Source organism: Curcuma longa, chromosome 16 (assembly GCF_044706935.1).
Source record: "Curcuma longa cultivar G26 ecotype Majalengka, Jawa Barat chromosome 16, ITB_CL_G26_1.1, whole genome shotgun sequence".
In the NCBI taxonomy this organism is placed as follows: Eukaryota; Viridiplantae; Streptophyta; class Magnoliopsida; order Zingiberales; family Zingiberaceae; genus Curcuma; species Curcuma longa.
In genome coordinates this window covers 11,538,621-11,557,852 of record NC_133876.1, presented here as the reverse complement: position 1 = coordinate 11,557,852, position 19,232 = coordinate 11,538,621, and the positions used below count along the sequence as shown (strand labels likewise).

Genomic DNA, 19,232 nt, shown 5'->3' with positions numbered 1-19,232 from the left:
ATATACACAACATATGGCAGGAGTCTCTCTTGCTGTCTACTCAATAACAACAGATAGTAATTCAAATTAGAATTGCCAGTATTCAAGAAATAATAATTTAGGATGTATATTATAACAAAAAAGAAGCAGGTACAAAGGGAGGACTTACATTTATCCAAGGCACCAAAACAATGCCAGAAGATCAGATGTCAAGATGGTGGAGATTGGAATAATTTATTTTCAGATATAACAGATTTCACAACACTCTGTACAAATGAGCAGAAGCATTCATGACAAGAATTGGACATTAAATTCGACTTACGGAATTGGTTTTCTCTGGAGTGTTTGCAAATTGGACTTGAGAAAGCTCGAGCGCACAATTTGGAATGTTCCAACCCGCATGCAGCTAAGATGGTGTGAGTAGCAATCCTTGCAACTTGCTTGAAGCTTGCAATTTCTGTGGAAAATATCCTTCTCAATGTACCTTTCTATGTTGGTGCAAGGTATAATTAGATACAAAATGGAACAAACATAGCCCTCCTATGTAGGTGGAACCATCTGTCAGATTCAACTAAGTCAAACAAAACTAGAAGGAGATGAACATAAAGGAGTCAAGAATAGATGTTCAATCATAAATATATTTGCAACTTCAACAGTTATCTGGTTCTTGTTTATACAACAGGAAAGAAATAAGACAATTCTATGAGCCTTGCCACTTTTATTCACTTTTGACCAAATCAGGCCCCTGTGATTTTCTTTTATCATATGTGACCCGTCCTTCTTTCTTCACATTATCTTTGGTTTTCAATTGTCCTCCCTAATTCAAACCACAAACTGACTTTTAAATGAGTTTGCAGAATGGTTTATAGACAAAAACATTTTTTTGGCACCTTCCAACCTAAGATGGTCAAATTGGGATAGCTCACACCTTAATTTTGTATAAATTCATGGATTTGAACTCATAAGCTAGTTTGCAAATCTACTCGCATAATAAAAAATCACCGAATGTCTCGCAACCTTATTTGCAAATGATGTAATTGGATTAGTTATTACATGTGACGAAGAAATGTATGATGAATCCACGTATGTTAACATATAAAAAGTAGATTATGACTTTGATCTAGAAGAAATGATCTTTCATCATATATATATGGAAGTGTATATTTATATGGTCACAACAAAGTATATATTGACTTCAGTATGAATGACCTTTCATCATATTTATGGAGTTATATATTTATATGAACACAAGAAATTATATCAGGCTTAAAGTATGTATGATCTTTCATCATAGCAGGAGTATGTTTATATAAACACAACAAACCATGGTATGAATGATCTTTTATCACATATATGGAGGTATATTATGACTTTACTATGAATGATTTTTCAGCATATATATGGAAATGTATATTTAAATGATAACCAACCATCAGGTGATGTATATTTAGACTGAGAAATTTTCTTTACAGTAAAAAAAATCAAACAATTAGAGAGCAAAGTTCATGTTATAGTTTCTAGTTTAAAACATAAACTTATGGAGTCAAGGCTCCAAACTTATATAAAATTAAGATGTGAGAGACCCCAAATTAATCATATTAGATTGGAAGATGCTCAAGAATTTAATTTCTATCTAAATTATGTTGCAAGCTAGTTAAAATTGATTCACAAATCAGCTTGCAGGTTATTGCGTCATATTTTTCCCATGAAACTTGATTTGCAAATCAAGTAACCATGTCAAAACCCCAAAATTAGGTTAAAATTAAAGGCATCCGAGAACCCCTTGATGACCATATTAGGCTAAAAGAAACAAAAATATCTCGTCTTTATTTATAAATCATACCTCAAGTTTGCGGGTCATTCTGTACAATTTTTAACCATGCAAGTTGCTTGTAGATCAAATTAAATAAAAGGTGAGAAAGATTCCAATTTGACTACCTTGGATTGGAAGTTCTAAAAATTTAGCCGTAAGTTGACTTACAAATTAGCTTGTGACTTGGTCGGGCGAGAAGTTGAAAACTAATGCTAATTTGATTGGGAAAAATGTTTTTAAGACGTGACATGGTTAAACTACACAGGGCATTATTTGGTCGAAAACTAAATCAAAAGGGCACAATTTGGCAAAATGACCAAGAAATAATAAACTTACCTAATTTTTTGTCTCTGGTTAGCAGCCTCAGGTTCAACTTGACTAAATACTGGATCTCACTTTTAGAACTACTGTAGGTAGAATCACTTGTTTTCAAAGCATCTATACTTGGACCACCCAAATTCAGCTTATCAAATGATTCAAACTTTTGGCTAGAATTTCTTTTAGCCTTATTACTGTCAGTGCTCAAGATCAAACTAGTATCCATCTTATTGCTTGAGATTTCTTTGTTTTTGGCTTCAATATCAGAAGAGCAGGCACCAGAACCAGAATGAGTAAGTGAATTTTGGAAATTAGGCAACACTGAAGTTTGGCATAAGGCCACTTGTGGTGATAGCTCATTCTTCCTGTAAGGCCCTTGCAATGTCTCTTCTGCTCCAGATTGAGAAGCACTATTGCCAAGAGATGATTCACCATTGCAGGTTCTCAAACCAGATTGGCACTTTTCAGCTTCCTTAGAGGCATTTCTCATGTTAGAGTAATTTTTCAAGCTATGATGATTTACAGCATTCTTTATGGCATTCTTGTTACAGAGAGAGTTCAGGAGATTATTAGATTTGTTCTCTCTACCATTTGATCGTACAGCTTTAGCCATTTCCATCATTTTCCATGCTTTGCTGATATCTTCTGAATCTGCTGTCTTACATGTACTCTTATAAACACTAGATGTATTTGTTTGTTCTTGGTTTGCATGAGATGAGTTGCCTTTTTGTTTTGATCTGTTCATAGTTTCCAGTGGTTCTAATTGTCTTTTCTCAGTTATCCTCACAGCTGATAAATTGGAGAACTGTAACAAACCAGTACGAAGGTTATTCCAATTTTTCCGCAAAGATTGTACATGACCATGTAAATTACGAGAACTTTGCAAGGTTCTGGCAACTGCCTCATTCTGTATCGCTAGGTTATTTGAAGATTCACCAATCGTAGGAACAGAAGAAGAATCTGTCTGTGTGCCAGAGTTATCATATCTGTCATGAAAAACATTTCTGGACTGATAAGTTGTTTGTGGTTCTGGAACACCGACACTAAACCTTCTGGATGGATAAGAAGGGATTTCATCAGCTACAAAGTCAGCGATTGAAATGAATTGCTTAGATAGTCTCAATTTGGGAGAATATTGAGGACAAGAGTCATCCTCAAGCTGCAATCCTGAATGCCAATCCTTAGAAATAGTGCAATCAGCACAGTACCAATCACCCTCAGGTATAGTAGCCCCCAAACCAATACAAAATGTATGAGAAGCTGAATCACATAAATCACAAAGCAGCAGCAGTTCTTCATCTCGAGAACCATGGCAAATACTGCAGCTAATATTTGAATATGGATCAGGAGCTCTGCTCTCATTTCCATGTTGATGGTAAACCTGCAACCAAAAGTTACCGAAGCCATTTTATTTACTCAGCCAATGATGATCAAGAATTGAATGCCTCTGCCAGTAATCAATTTCTTCTACAGCTGCAATATACTCAACATGGTTTCACTTCCTTGTTCAACACAATAACCGATGTCAAAATCAAACTACTCCTTTTGTCTAATACATTTCAAAGAAACCTGTGAAACGTCGTAGATCAAGTCCTAGTTCCAATTCACTAAGACAACCATCTTATTCACCATAAATATTCCCCACAAGAACTAAAGCCATTGCTGTAATGAGAGATATGCATACGCATGCAAAAAAATAAAAAAGTACCTCACGTCCAATGATCCTGAAAAGATTTTCTAAACGCAGCACACCCAATGACACAAATATGAAATGTATCCGAACGCTACTCGGAAGGCGATTGTTTGAGAAATTAAAATACGCATAAAAGGGTTCAATTTTGGATTAAAATTATCGATAAATGCTACCAAAACCAACAAAAGGTCAAAAAAATCTTCCTGACCTGATCGCGGACGGGGACATCGACCACCCGCTCGACGAGGAAGACGCCGCGCACCGGAGGGCGGCGGATGGAACCAAAGCGACGTTTGCAGAGGGGACACCTCGACTCGATCTTGGCCCACTCCATGATGCAGACGAAGCAGAAGTAGTGGTCGCAGCTATCGATCCGTCCGCGGACCGACCTTCCGGAACCGGAAAAGCAGATGCCGCACGTCTGCTCTTCCTCCTCCTCCGCTTCCTCCACCTTGTCGGAGAACGGCGCGTAATCTTCTTCTCCGATGTCCCATGGCTTCGCCTCCACCTTCGTCTTGCCCTTCTCTAGGGTTTTCAGGCGCTTGAGCGGCGCTGGTTGGGATTCAGAAGATGCGGACATTTCTTCGCCTCTTCCTCCAATCCTCTCCATTCCTCTCCTCATGAATATTGGCGTCATCATGTTTGTCAGCAGCGAACCTTTATATAGTTTCACAGAAATCTAGGACCAAATTCGAAAATGAAAAACTTCAAAGGAGTTTAATGGGAACGTTTTAAAAAGGGAGGACTTTTTCGATCTTCTCACAAATAAAATAAATAAAAAAACCCTGACCTTCAAAGTTGGTTGTTATATAGTTGTGAATTTGGATTGAATCGAATAGGATTTATATAGTCTGTCAAATAATTTAAATAGATTAAATTAAAATTTTATTAATCTATTTTAAAATGGATTCAGATAAGTTGACCCGTCTTAAGTCCATGATCCACGTGGATATGCTCTTGGTGGATTTGGGTTGATCATGGATTGAAAAAAATTCTTAAAATTTAAAATTAAAATAGAAAATTTAATAAATTAGTGAGCTTTTAAACAACCATTTAAAAATTTCAACTTGACCAATTTAATATAATCTAAATTTAAAATTTATAATATTTTTTATATTGTTTTATTTTTTTAACAAGCTTGTGAGTTAGCTCTTTTAATTCGTAACTGCTTCGTACTCTATTTGATATTTCATTGAAATATTTTTTTAGAGCAATGATACGTAGCATGAAAAAGTTCAACATGAAATCAACATGACTTTTTCATGCTACGTATCATTTCTCATTTTTTTTATTTGATGTCTCGTGATTGAGTTGGTTATTGTAGGATAGACTTATTGTAGGAGAAATGATATGTAGTATGAAAAAATCCAACATGAAACCAACATAACACATTGCATGCAATGGGTTCCACAGGCATACAATTGAGTGTGTCATGTTAGTTTCATGTTGGACTTTTTCATGTTGCATATTATTATTCTTGCAGTGGATAAGGATTGAATCTCGTCAAAATAATACTTTCACTATAATGATCAACTATAATTTTTTAATTTATGATCATGGATGGCAGATACCATCTTCATGCATTGAAGCTTTTTTTATTTATAATATATTTTAGATATTCAATTGGGGGAATTCAAGCCAATTTTATTTTCAATGGATACTCCAAAATCTATTTTAAGTAACGAATCAAATTTTGAAATAAAAAAACTTACATTAATTCTTTCGAACGTCTACTTTTCCTTTGCTGCCACTTCTTCGAGCTCTTCCCTTTCCCTTTCCCTTTTCCATCGCCGCCGCCGACGCCACCGCCGCCGCAGAGGTCTCCGGCATGGGCACAACTTTCCTTCAATGTACCAATAGAACCAACCATCTTTCCGTCAAGAAGTACATTGCCTGTGGTCTCTACATTCTGTTCCCTTTGGCTCTCCTTCACCTTTGCGTCTCCCCCATCTCTTTCCACGCTCCTCCGCCAAACACCACCGCCACTGTCAAAGCCGTCGGCTTAACCACTTCTGAAGTCACCGGGCAGCCGCCGTGCAACTACTCCGACGGGAAGTGGGTCGTCCACTCCGGCGGTCCTGTCTATGACGGAACCAGCTGCAAAACCATCAGAAAGGGGCAAAATTGCATGGAGCATGGGCGCCCCGACACCGGCTACCTCTACTGGCGGTGGCAGCCGCGCAGCTGTCCGCTGCCGGCCTTCGACCCAACCGCCTTCCTTGACCTCCTCGCCCACAAGCACCTCGCCTTCGTCGGCGACTCCATGGCCCGCAACCAGCTGGAGTCCCTCCTCTGCCTGCTTGCCACCGCGGAAGAGCCCGAGCTCGTCTACCGCGACGGCGAGGACAACAAGTTCCGGCGGTGGGTGTTCCGCCGCCGAAACTCCACTGTCTCCGTCTTCTGGTCGCCCTTCCTCGTGAAGGGCGTGGAGAAGAACGAGCCGGAGGGGATGAATCACAACACTCTGTTCCTGGAGACCGCTGACGAACGGTGGGCGGAGGAGCTGGACCAGATTGATATCGTGCTGTTCTCGATGGGTCATTGGTACCTCCACCCGGCGATCTACAACGAGAACGGAGTCGTCATCGGCTGCCACCACTGCCCCGACCTCAATCACACCGAGGTCGGCTTCTTCGACGTGTTCCGCAAGGCGGTGAGAACGACTCTCAGGGAGGTGAAGAGGCACACATCCGGCGACAAGCTGGCCGTGGTGACGACCTTCTCGCCGGCGCACTTCGAGGGGGAGTGGGACAAGGCCGGGGCGTGCCCCAAAAAGGAACCGTACAAGGAAGGGGAGAAGGAGATGGAGTACATGGACGCCCTGATGAGAAGTATCGAGATAGAAGAGGTGGCGGCGGCGGCGGCAACCGCGGAGGAAGAGGACAGCAGAGGAGGGAACGTAAAGTTGGAAGCTTTGGATGTGACGAAGATGGCGCTGCTACGGCCGGACGGCCACCCGGGACCTTACATGCATCCTCACCCCTTCTCCAACGGCGCCGCCAACGACAGAGTGCAGAACGACTGCGTGCACTGGTGTCTGCCCGGCCCCATTGATGCTTGGAACGAGATCCTACTCCAGATCTTGAGAAGGTGGAAGACGGAGAGTAAAAATTAGATCTTTGTACTTTTTTCTTGCTGCAGATCGTCTGAAGATGGAAGAAGGAGAGTAAAAATTACATCTTTGAGAGTTTTCCTGATTGAAAAGCAACAAATTTCGCATTCTTCCGATTCAGATATCACAATTTTCCTGTCTGAGTGTTGCTGCTGAAAACTAAAAATTTGTGCTTTATTATCAAAGAAAAGGGTTCTTCTTCTTCTTCTTCTTCTTCTTCTCCTCCTCCTTCTTCTTCTTCTTCTTCTTCTTCTAGCAGTATTGAAAGACCTTGTCTCCTACAAAGGCTCTTGCACACTGGCACTAAAATACTCAGATGAATTCGATATATTTATGTGAGCCTCTGAGAATGTTCATATCTGTTCTTCTTGCCAAGAGCTGCAGTAAATGGCCATCAATATAAATATTGCCGTAGTGTAAACTGTGTGACTGCTTTCAAGTGAGTTAAGATTAGTAGGACAGACTTCTTGGGCTTGGATTTATGATTCAAATCTCTCAGTTTGAAAAATTTATAATGCTGAACTATATGTCAGAATTTATATGTACTTTTTGATTTATTCGGATGACTGATAAAAAATTTCCATAGAAACGAATTGATTGCTTTTAGAATTAATCGGATTGTAAAAGTTAATATTTAGATTACAAAAAAAATTGAGGTCAATCAAGTAAGAGTGCGACTATGTATTTAGTTGAGTATATTTCAATTTTATTGCAAATATAATTATTATACAATGGAATGACTTCCATCTGGTACATTAGATTTGGACTACGTGGCTCCTGGGACTATAGTGTGAAGGTAAGAGATGAGATGGACTCCCTATGTAACAAGGGTTTAAATCTCACCTAGGATATATTCATTTAGGGAGTTTGAAAATTTTGTGATATTGGACCGTCTATTAAAATCTATCTGTGCTTTCTGATTTATTTTGGTGACTAATGAAAAATTTCTATGGGACCGAGTCAATGACTTCCAAGATTAATCGGATCATAAAAGTTGAATGCCTAGATTAAGTTGAATACCTAGATTAAAAAAATTGGACTATGTAGTCGACTTCATTTGAGCAAGCCCAACACATGTAACCCGACTTAGAAAAAAAATTGGGCATGACCCATACACAACTCGTTACTCATCAACTTGAGATCCAATAACCCATTAAGGTTTGACAACATGATTTATAAATAACACAACATGGTGAATGATAGGGGCTACGATACGAAACTCTAATCCTAACTTTGTTCTTTTTCATTTTTCTAGTACAATTCTATCTTTCTTGCATCTCGTAATGACTTAAGCATTAGAGAGTCTCATTTGGATGACTCTCGACGAGCCCTCCGATGTGTGTTAATCTATAGTGGAAGCTTCGTTAGCAAAGTCTAGGAAAGCAATAGATTTTAAGTGTAATAACAATATTTCAGGGAGGTAACTATGTTTTTTTATAATTCAGGTATTTAACTCTTCGAATTGATTAATCCTGAAAGTGATCGATCAAATCCCATGAAAGTTTTCGACTGATCACCAAGATAAACAAAAAGCATTTGTAGAGGCCCATTCAAACGATCAACATTCTCGAGTCAATTTCACATTGGAGGAATAAACTGTAACGCCCCCCCTCCTTCTTATACTAATAGGGAGACGTTACGTACTTTAAACTTTCCTTAACTTTTACTCATTAAATAAAATAACTCAAATAAACTTTTCTTTTTCTGTTTAACATGCGGAAGCAAAAGAAATAAATATAAATTCTTGGACATAAAATAAACATTTATTTAATTCTTAATCTTTGATCTTATTCCGCGGTTCCGCCAACACCACACATCAAACACCTTTCCAGCTGCCTCCTCTTTCCTATAACTTTTCCTTTTATTTATCTGCAATATGAGGAATGCAAACTATAAGCAACGCTTAGTAAGTACATCATCTAACTCACAAAAATCATAGAAAACTTCGTAATAACATATGCTATTATATGAAAGAAAATGCTGGTAAATGATATGGGGAAAACTTATACTATATATAAGTGAAAATAAATAAACATCCTTCTTTGGGCCCGGCGAGGTATCAATGCAGACATCTCTTACATAGGCGAACCTTGTGCCTTGAATTCCTTTTCTTATGGGCGAACCTTGTGCCCGGAATTCATTATGGGCGAACCTTGTGCCCTGGATTCCTTTCCTTGTGGGCGAACCTTGTGCCCAGAATCCTTTATGTCTTGCATTTCTTATGGGCGAACCTTGTGCCCGATACCCGCCTCTTAAAAGTAAAATATCTTTCTTATACTTCTTATATCATGCAATTCTACCATTTACGTATGCTTTAACAAAATCATGCATATCTACTTTCACAAGATCATGTTTATAGAAAAACACAGGAAACAATTTACGCATGCTATGTAAAAGAACTTTATGCATGCTTTTAATAAAATCATACTATAGAAAGAGCAAAGAAAATAACGGAACAACTCATACTGCAGGTGAGAAATGTACTTACCTTGTCTGTCACTAGATTTTTAATGCTAAGGTTTGTGAAATCGGAGACCTTCTCCGAGGTGCTCTAGCGCCTTCTTTACGTAACCTAGCAAAAATCATAACTACAACTTTAACTGAAATCATTAATCTAATCTAATTCTTCGATTATTATCCATTAATTAGTTAAATCCTAATACTTAATTAATCAATTATTAATCAATTGTTTAAATTAACCCTTAATTACATACTAATTAATTACTAAACTTATTAATTAATTAATTAACTAATTGTTAATTAATTTAACTAATTATTAACCAAGTAATATAAGAATTAATTAAACTAATAATCTAATTAATAATCACCTTAACTATCAATTAATCAGGTAATTATTAATTAATTAACCTTTAATAACAGATTAACTATTAATCAATTAAATCTTTAATTAATAACTTTAATCTAATTACCTTACCTTAATTAATTAATTAATTAACGTAGCTTCGTCTTCTCCACGCGAACAGGGCCGAACAGTGGCTACGGCGGGTGGCGCGGGCTGGGCACCGGCGGAAGGCGGCGGTGTCGGCTGGACGGCGGCGGCTCCGTGAAAAGGGGCGGTGCAGAGCAGGGGCGCGATCGCGAGGGCGGCGCCGGCTGAATTTCGGCGGCGCTGAGCAGGGCGTCGAACGGAGGAAGGGACGCGGCGGTCTGCAGAGGAGGAAAGCTGATAGGGGGCGACGGCTCCGGCTCCGGTCTCTTCCTGCAGCGCCGGTGACGACGCGGTTCTTCTCCACACGAGCAGGCGGCGGTCAGAGGCGGCGTCGGCTCGCTTCTCCACGCGGCGGCGGCGAAGGGCGCGGCGGAGGTTGGCTAGGGTTTGGGATGATCGACGGCCTTCTCTTATAGCCCCCTCCTCGGTCCGTTCCGAGGTTTCCGCCGGCGGAATCGGGCGGCGGCGGACGCAGTCGCGCGGGCGGACGCGGCTCGGTGGGGGCGCGGGTCGCGCGGAGAGAAAGCGGCGAGAGAAAAAAAAACTATTTTATAAATAGGAGTGCACAGTACTCCTAACTTCGGGTTTAAGAAATCCCGATTAAACCGGGTCTAATTTCTCAAATCGAACCAGATTAAATTTTGGTTCGCTTGGTTCGGCCATCAAACGACTTCCAAATTGACCCAAACAAATTTTGTTGGATTCGTCTTGCAAAGACGAATCTTTTCACCTATTTTATTTTATCAAACTCCCTTCTATCATTTAACTAAAAGACCTTTATTATAATTTTAAATCTAATTAAAAATCCTAAAAATAGAGAAAAATAATATGGGTGTTACAATCTCCCATACTTATAAAAGTTTCGTCCTCGAAACTTAAAACAACTCAGGGTATTTTTGTGTCATATCCTCTTTACGTTCCCAAGTTACTTCTTCAACATTTAATCTTGCCATATGCCTTATTGAGCTTTCACACTATTATCACTTGTTGGACTTTTCAAATTAATTGTCTTAAGTCTACATGCATTTAAAAATTGAGGCAAACCCCTTCTAGTTGACTAAAACTTTAGGTAGTTACACCTTCACTTGGTTTACCATTGTCATAAGTCTACATAAAGTAACAAAACAAAACTTGAGACATTTATCCTATAATTGAAACATTCACAACCAAGACTAGATAACTAATCTGCTATCTAGGCAACATCTCCATCATTACAATGATGCTACATCCCAAAAAAATCAAAGTTACAATCCATCACTTAGTCTCTCATAACTAATTCTCATGTCTCTGAGTCTTTAACTCCTTGGTGAAAGTGCTCTGCTATCGAGCCCTTTAAGCTCCCCAAGTTATATCACCACTCAATCCAAGGCACCACGTTACTAAGTCTTCCAAGCTCTCCAAATTCTATTTCTGCTCAATCCAAACCTCTAGCAATCAAGTCCTTAAGTTCCTCTCAATTTCCATGATCTTCCATAATCTCCTTAATTACAATGTTTAATCTCATCAAACCTACAAGCTCTATGAACTTCTTGTGCACTATCTAAGTGTCTGAATACTTGATACACCTCAAAACTACAAAACATACCAACATATCAAACCATTGTTTCCCTAACTCCAACCACACATGTACAATCCGATTTGCTCCTTACTCAATTCTTATTCCCTCACTATCCATCCAGGTTCACTAACTAAAAGCCACCTAAAGTCCCTACAAGAAAAATAACCACTACACCAGCAACTTTATTGTGTCTTAGTGAGTACCTCCAACACTAATATACATCACCAACTCATTAAGGATTCTAATACATATCCTCTCTATTCAAAAAAACATTTTGTTTCCCCCAACCAGGTTTAATATTTATTTTTCAATTTTTTTTATCTTGCATGAATTTATTATTTCCAAAATCTACATTTACCATCTCTAACTGTTGGAATCTGATATATACTTTCTCCCATACAGTTCACATAACATTAACATCATCAAACTCTTTATTCTAAATTTCTTTATCATTTTTTTTTCCATCATATACACATTTACCTTAACATTCTACAATTCGCATGTTCTACTCATATACTTGAGTCATTACCCAACATTTTAACTTCATATAACATAGCAATCTAACTTAAGAATCATTCTTTATACTAATCATAAAAGAAAGTAAAACCTATGTATACTTTCTTACTTGAGAGGCGGCAGGATCGATGCTTGATGTGAGTGTGGCGGAAGGGCGGAACCTGCTCTGATACCATTTGTAACATCCCCCCTCTTTCTTATACTAATAGGGAGACGTTACGTACTTTAACTTTAACTTTTACTTATTAAATAAAATAACTCAAAAAAATATTCTTTTCTGTTTAACATGCGGAAGCAAAAGAAATAAATAAAAATTCTTGGACATAAAATAAACATTTATTTAATTTCTTGATCTTATTCCGCGGTTCCGCCGACACCACACATCAAACACTTTTCCAGCTGCCTCCTCTTTCCTAAAACTTTTCCTTTTATTTATCTGCAATATGAGGAATGCAAACTATAAGCAACGCTTAGTAAGTACATCATCTAACTCACAAAAATCATAGAAAACTTCGTAATAACATATGCTATTATATGAAAGAAAATGCTGGTAAATGATATGGGAAAACTTATACTATATATAAGTGAAAATAAATAAACATCCTTCTTTGGGCCCAGCGAGGTATCAATGCAGACATCTCTTACATAGGCGAACCTTGTGCCTTGAATTCCTTTTCTTATGGGCGAACCTTGTGCCCGGAATTCATTATGGGCGAACCTTGTGCCCTGGATTCCTTTCCTTGTGGGCGAACCTTGTGCCCAGAATCCTTTATGTCTTGCATTTCTTATGGGCGAACCTTGTGCCCGATACCCGCCTCTTAAAAGTAAAATATCTTTCTTATACTTCTTATATCATGCAATTCTACCATTTACATATGCTTTAACAAAATCATGCATATGCTTTAATAAAATCATGTTTATGGAAAAACACAGGAAACAATTTATACATGCTATGTAAAAGAACTTTATGCATGCTTTTAATAAAATCATACTATAGAAAGAGCAAAGAAAATAACGGAACAACTCATACTGCAGGTGAGAAATGTACTTACCTTATTGATGAATCGTCACAATACGAACCTCTAAATACTACTAGATCTACGAGTCAAAGTCCTGCATCCTCTAAATAACATATCCTATAAATTTTATACTAGAATAAACTCTAATCGAATCTTATATCTCATCTGAATTTATCCTAATCACAACCTAATCTCAATTAAATCAATTAATTAGTTAAACTCAAATAATCTTTCCAATTGAATTAATCAAACATATATATGCATCCTCGATTTATCACATATTAACTACTAAACTAATTAACTATTTAATTAACTGATTACTAATTAATTAACGGATCAACAACTAACTAATTAACTAGTTAATTAACCTACTAATTAAACTGGTTAACAACTTCACTAATCAATTGATTAATTAATTAACTAGTTAATTAAACTATTAACAATTATGTTATTAACTTAATCAACCTAGATTAACTAAGCCTTTAATTAATTAAATCTTACCTTAATTAATCTAATTAATTAACAGCGGTCTTCTTCTTCGCGCGAACAGGGCAGCAGATCACGGGCGGCGTTCGGCGTCTTCTCCACAGCAGGCGGCGGCGTGAGGTTCCGATTGTGAGTTCGGGTCGGCGCTCGTGCTTCTCCGGCGGACGGCGCAAGGGAGAAGGGAAGCGGCGACTGCTCTGTTTCTCCACGCGGCGGGCGGCGAACGGTGAAGGCGATCGCGGCAGGGCGCGGTGCAGGCAGAAGGCTCCGGCGTTCTTCTTCATGCGGTGGCGCCGAGCGGTGCGACGGCGGAGGGCGACCTCGAAGGAGAGGAGGCGGCTTCCGGCGTCGGGCGGAGAAGGGAGATGCGGCAGAGGGCGGCTGGCAGGGGCAGAGGAGAGGAAAGGGGTGATCCTCGACTCCCCCCTCGCACGGCCTTTTAAAGGCCGCCTACCCGACGTTTTCGCCGACGGACGCGGGCTGCGCGCGAGGCGCGGAACGAAACGCGAGCGCGGTCGGGGTCGCGAGTCGCGCGGAGGGGAAGAGAAACAGTAACTTTACCCGATTTTGAGGAGTGCACAGTAATTTACCCGATTAAATCTAAACCAACGCCTTTTTACCGGTTAAACCCAATTAAAATCTAAGGTTTTATAATTTGTTACTGTAGCGAATCGGATTCAATTTTGATTCGCGTGGTTCACTAACCAACTGATCTCCGATTTGATCCAAACCAGTTTTGTTGGATTCGTCTTCGCGAGACAAATTTTCCTTTCTATTTTATTTTATCAACTCCCTTATATCATTTAACTAAAGGACTTTTATTATAATTTTAAATCAAATTAATAATCTTAAAAATAGAGAAAATAATGCGGGTGTTACAATAACGGTTGGAACATGCTTTGAGGGGGAGGTCCACCTCAAAAGTATGAATTGGATAAGATGAGTGGATCTTGCGAAAATGATTTTTTGATGTGTGCCAAAGGGGAAGAATGTAGAGATAAACATATTGTCAAACATCAAAAAGGGGGAGATTGTTGGTGCAATCAACCTCAGGTCAATGTTGACCAGATTGGTCAAGCTCGGGTTGACTCGAGTTGGATTTTGATGTTTGATCAATATGTTGATTAGAAGTCGAATAAGTCAATGTTGACTAAATACTCATGACGAAAAGTCCAAGTGGGTCATGGAGGACCGGACACTTGGCACGAGACGGAAATTCCAAGTGGGTCATGGAGGACCGGACACTTGGCACAAAACGGGAAGTCCAAGTGGGTCAAGGTTGACTGAACACTTGGTGATTGGAGTTGGAGAGGGCTCGGTAGCTCGTTCTACGAACTAGGTCAGGGAGGGCTCGGTAGCTCGTTCTCTAGACCGGATGGAGTCGGAGAGGGCTCGGTAGCTCGTTCTCCGGACTAGGTCAGAGAGGGCTCGGTAGCTCGTTCTCTGGACCGGATTAGGTCAGAGAGGGCTCGGTAGCTCGTTCTCCGGATTAGGTCAGAGAGGGCTCGGTAGCTCGTTCTCTGGACCGGATGGAGTTGGAGAGGGCTCGATAGCTCGTTCTCCGGATTAGGTCAGAGAGGGCTCGGTAGCTCGTTCTCTGGACCGGATGAAGTTGGAGAGGGCTCGGTAGCTCGTTCTCCGGATTAGGTCAGAGAGGGCTCGGTAGCTCGTTCTCTGGACCGGATGAAGTTGGAGAGGGCTCGGTAGCTCGTTCTCCGGATTAGGTCAGAGAGGGCTCGGTAGCTCGTTCTCTGGACTGGACTATGGTCGGAGAAGGCATGGTAGTCTGTTTTCGGACCGGATCATTATCAGAGGAGGCTTGGGAGGGTGCTCTCTGATTACGTGATCCAATGCGGTTAGCTCGGGTGAGACCTAAGTTAACCTGGGTTTAAGTCCTACTTGGTTTAATCGATCAGTGAATCGATTAACCAAGGGTGAGTTGGTTAATCGATCTGCTGATCGATTACAGAACTTTACCCGAGCTGATTCGTTAATCGTGTCGATTACAGAACCTATTATAATCGATTGTCTAATCGATTAAGAGAAGGGTTAATCGACTGTTTGATCAATTAACAGCTTTAAAGAGAAATGGGATTTACGAGCGGTAATCGATCAGCTGATCGATTACCATGCCTTAATCGATCAGCTGATCGATTAAGCCCTTTGTTGAGAAAAGAATCGCGAAGTTTAATCGATGGGCTGATCGATTAACTTTTCTTTTTCTGATCGTGTTCAGAGATTTCTGCTCATTTCTGATTCTGTCTGATACTCTGATATACTGTATGCTTTGCTAACACACTTCTGAGTTTGCAGGTTAAGTTTGAACTCGAACGAAGAACAGGTAAGTCAAGGTTTGGCTTTGTATTATGGCAGTTTGTCGCACTTAGCTTTCAGGTAAAAAGACAGCGGGGGAGACTGAGCTGCAGGATGATGATCAGTGGTGCTGGTCAGTGTGCAGTGGACTCAGCGACCGTTGGAAGCTAAAAGGAGAAGATGAAGGAGTAGAGAAATGTGAACAACGTAAAACAAGAGGCAAGGCTGGTTTTGTTCTTGCGGTGTGTGTTGTATTCTCTGCTCGGTTCATCGATCTTCCTTGAAGCTCTCTGCCTGGTGGTGCAAGGAGCTGGTGCTCGTGCTCTAGGGAAGCTTCTGCTTCCGGTTTCTCTGTGTGTTGAGGTTGTGCTGTAAGCTTGTATTATTTTGCCTCAATCTTTAGCTCCCTCTTATAATCTCTGCACTTAACGTCTATTCTTGAGATTGATTGTGGAGATGTCTCTCCACCGAGAAGGAGGTATTATTTAGCCGGTTTTTGCCGGGGTGTGATCTACCGAAGATCAAGGGTTCGTCCACCTCACGGACACGCCGAGGAGTAGGGGCAAGTTATCCCCGAACCTTGTATATCTTTGAGTTTGCTTTGTGTTTGTTTTTATTAGTTGTTTTTCTTCTTGTTTCCGCTGCGTACTAACCTTTTGTAGGAGAAAAACGATCGACTCGCGATAAAAGGGCTATTCACCCCCCCTCTAGCCGTCTCACGATCTTCAACAACATGTTCTCCTAATTTGGAAATTTTAGGTATACATATGGGAGAAGTTTAAGTTCCTCAAGCATCACATTGTAGCATTTCCCATTAAAATTGCCAAGTGTAGCTAGTTAGGTGCACTAGCAAACTAGTTGCAGTAAGAAAAATGGTAATTGCACAAGAGACATACTAACCTTTGACATAAACAGATCTATCAAGTATCAACAACAGGAAGAACCTTGTCCTTAGTCCTTAGATGCCATCTGGAGGCGAAGAGCTTCCTTATGCAGCAAGCTGTTGTTATGTTCTTCCAGTGTGCTCATTTGCATATTCCTACTCCCTTCATTTCCATATGGATTCCTCCGATACTTCCTGGTGGGCGGGCTGGTGAACGTGGCGATTGGCGAAGGTGTACCAGATGCAGCAGCGGGAGGAGGGACTGCGGTTGCCGGCTGGAGAAGCTTCGAGGAGGGGCGCAGGAGAGGCTCTTCAGGGACCGAGAAGGCCATAGGGTAGGGTTGTCGTTCGATGAGAAGGGGCGAAAAAGAAGAAAAGGCAGTAGAGTAGGTTGTCGTTCGATGAGAAGGGGCGAAAAAGAAGAAAAGAAATGAGGGCAAAAAAACATTAAAACATATAATATTAATATTAATATTTTTTTTGGTTCGGGCCCAGTGTGGGCAGTTGCCCACACTGGACCCATGTAAGCTCCGCCCCTGCTGATAAGGGCTATTTAGATAATGAATCTGATCCTTGGAGATCCAATATTGGTTCAGTCCAACTTGATTGCTCAAGTTTGACTTAAGAACTCATGCTTGGAATCTAGGTTTATTCCGATTAATTAAAGACATGAATGATTTATTTTGATTGTATTTTGATTTAAAACCAAGTCCAATTTGGTTGTACACGGCTCGCTGAGACCCAAGAAGTATATCTAAGCCCTTGGATCTGGCAGCGAACTTTTCCAATGAACCTCTAAGTTTGGTAACCTAATTTTTCAGATTGGAATTTGTTGGGTTGCAAGGGTGCAAACAGTCCCACATCTAAAACACATGGAAAAGATCATGGGTTTTAAAGGATGGAAAGTATCTCCATTGATTTGAGGCCTTTTGGGGAGAGCCCAAGAACAAAGTCATGAGGGTTTAGGCCCAAAGTAGACAATATCATGTCATTGTAGAGATGTAGACATCCTTAGGGGTCCAACAAGTGGTATCAGAGTGAAGCCACTCTTTACCGGACTAACCGCCGGAAGAACCATAATCCAGATCTGACCATGTGGGTTGAACCTGAAACAAAGGAAGTGGGTGCTCCCGTGTCTGAATCAAGTGGACCAGACACCAGGCAGAAAGTCCTAATTACGGTTAGGCAGGAAGTCCTAGTAAGTCGGGTGGATCGAGGGGCAGGAAGTCCTAGTAGATCGGGTGGACTGAGGGGCAGAAAGTCCTGGTGGATCGAGGATTCAGACATCAAACGGAGGCTTTCCATTTGAGGGGGGTCTGTGATCCTTTGTTTGAGGGGGGATTGTTGGATTGCAAGGGTGCAAACATAGTCCCACATCTAAAACGCATGGAAAAGATCATGAGTTTTAAAAGGATGAAAAATATCTCCATTGGCTTGAAGCCTTTTGGGGAGAGCCCAAGAACAAAGCTATGAGGGTTTAGGCCCAAAGTGGACAATATCATGTCATTGTGGAGATGCAGACATCCTTAGGGACCCAACAGAATTCTCTTTCTCAAGTTGTTGGATTTGAGTGAAGGTTCTGCCCTGAACCTGATCGGTTATCAAACTTGGGTAAGTTTACTCATTGAGGAGTTTAACCTCCTTTAGTAGTGATTTGTCCTTGGGCATTAGATTTTTCTAATTTGTGAGATAAATATGTAATTATGCTAAACAAATTAGATTCTATATTAGAGCTTATATTTGGGTTAGGTCCTTCAAAAATGAATACAAATTCGTGGCTCGACTCAGACTCCGACTTCTTCATATTGTGTTGATAGTGCCTGGTAGCTTATTTCTTCTCCCTTGTCTGACTCTTCTGACGAAGATGATTCATAGTCTTGCATTTCGATATTAGTTTATTTATTCACAGTAGGTTTGTGCTTTGTTACCTTGGTGCTCATGGTTTGCTTGTGAAGTTCGACCAGTTTGTCCTAGAGGTATTTTGCGCTGATAAAGGGGCCGACGCGATTGAGCTTATCCTTGGTCAAACCACATTGTAATGTTTAAGGTACCTTCACGTTGGCTTAAATCTATCTCTTAATTTCAAGAGTCTAGTTCTCTTATTCGACTTCGTTGACGGTTAGTCGTAAATTTAATTTAAAAAATTTTATAATTTAATTTAGAATTTCTAATTATAATTTTTTTTATTTATTAGGAATTTTAAATTAGGAAAAATTATTTTTCAATTAATTAAATTTTCTTAATTAAAGAATTTTATTTTTTAAAATAAAATATGTGATTAGATATAGAAAACTATTCCTTAATCTAATTAAATAATTTTAATTTATGAAATTAGATTCTTTATCATATTTTATTAAATAAAATTTATAACAACTATGACTAGAAGTCGTCATAATTAGTTGCATTAATTATGTTATGTCATTTATTATCATATCATGTAGATAATTTGATTATTTGTATGAAAAGAGGATGAGACTTGAAAATCTCTTATAAAATTATTAAAGCTAACACCTTCTGTTAATATGATTAGAACCAGAGTTTGTTTTTTATTTGGATTGTTGGACTCTCTCCAAACCTTGGAACTAGAGTTTG

The 19,232-nt window shown here is 39.8% G+C and overlaps 2 protein-coding genes across 2 annotated transcripts; one reads left to right on the top strand and one right to left on the bottom strand.

Moving 5' to 3' along the window:
- Positions 1-93: 93 nt before the first annotated feature.
- On the bottom strand, positions 94-4,425 carry LOC141847950 (uncharacterized). The gene is made up of 3 exons (XM_074736057.1): positions 4,012-4,425; positions 2,129-3,491; positions 94-436 (listed from the first exon to the last, which is right to left on the bottom strand). The coding sequence occupies exons 1-3, from the start codon at positions 4,423-4,425 to the stop codon at positions 189-191; spliced, it is 2,025 nt and encodes a 674-aa protein (XP_074592158.1). The 3' UTR covers positions 94-188.
- A 1,206-nt stretch (positions 4,426-5,631) lies between these two features.
- LOC141847073 (xyloglucan O-acetyltransferase 1-like) lies at positions 5,632-6,918 on the top strand. The gene has a single exon (XM_074735056.1). The coding sequence runs from the start codon at positions 5,632-5,634 to the stop codon at positions 6,916-6,918; it is 1,287 nt and encodes a 428-aa protein (XP_074591157.1).
- The last annotated feature ends 12,314 nt before the right edge of the window (positions 6,919-19,232 follow it).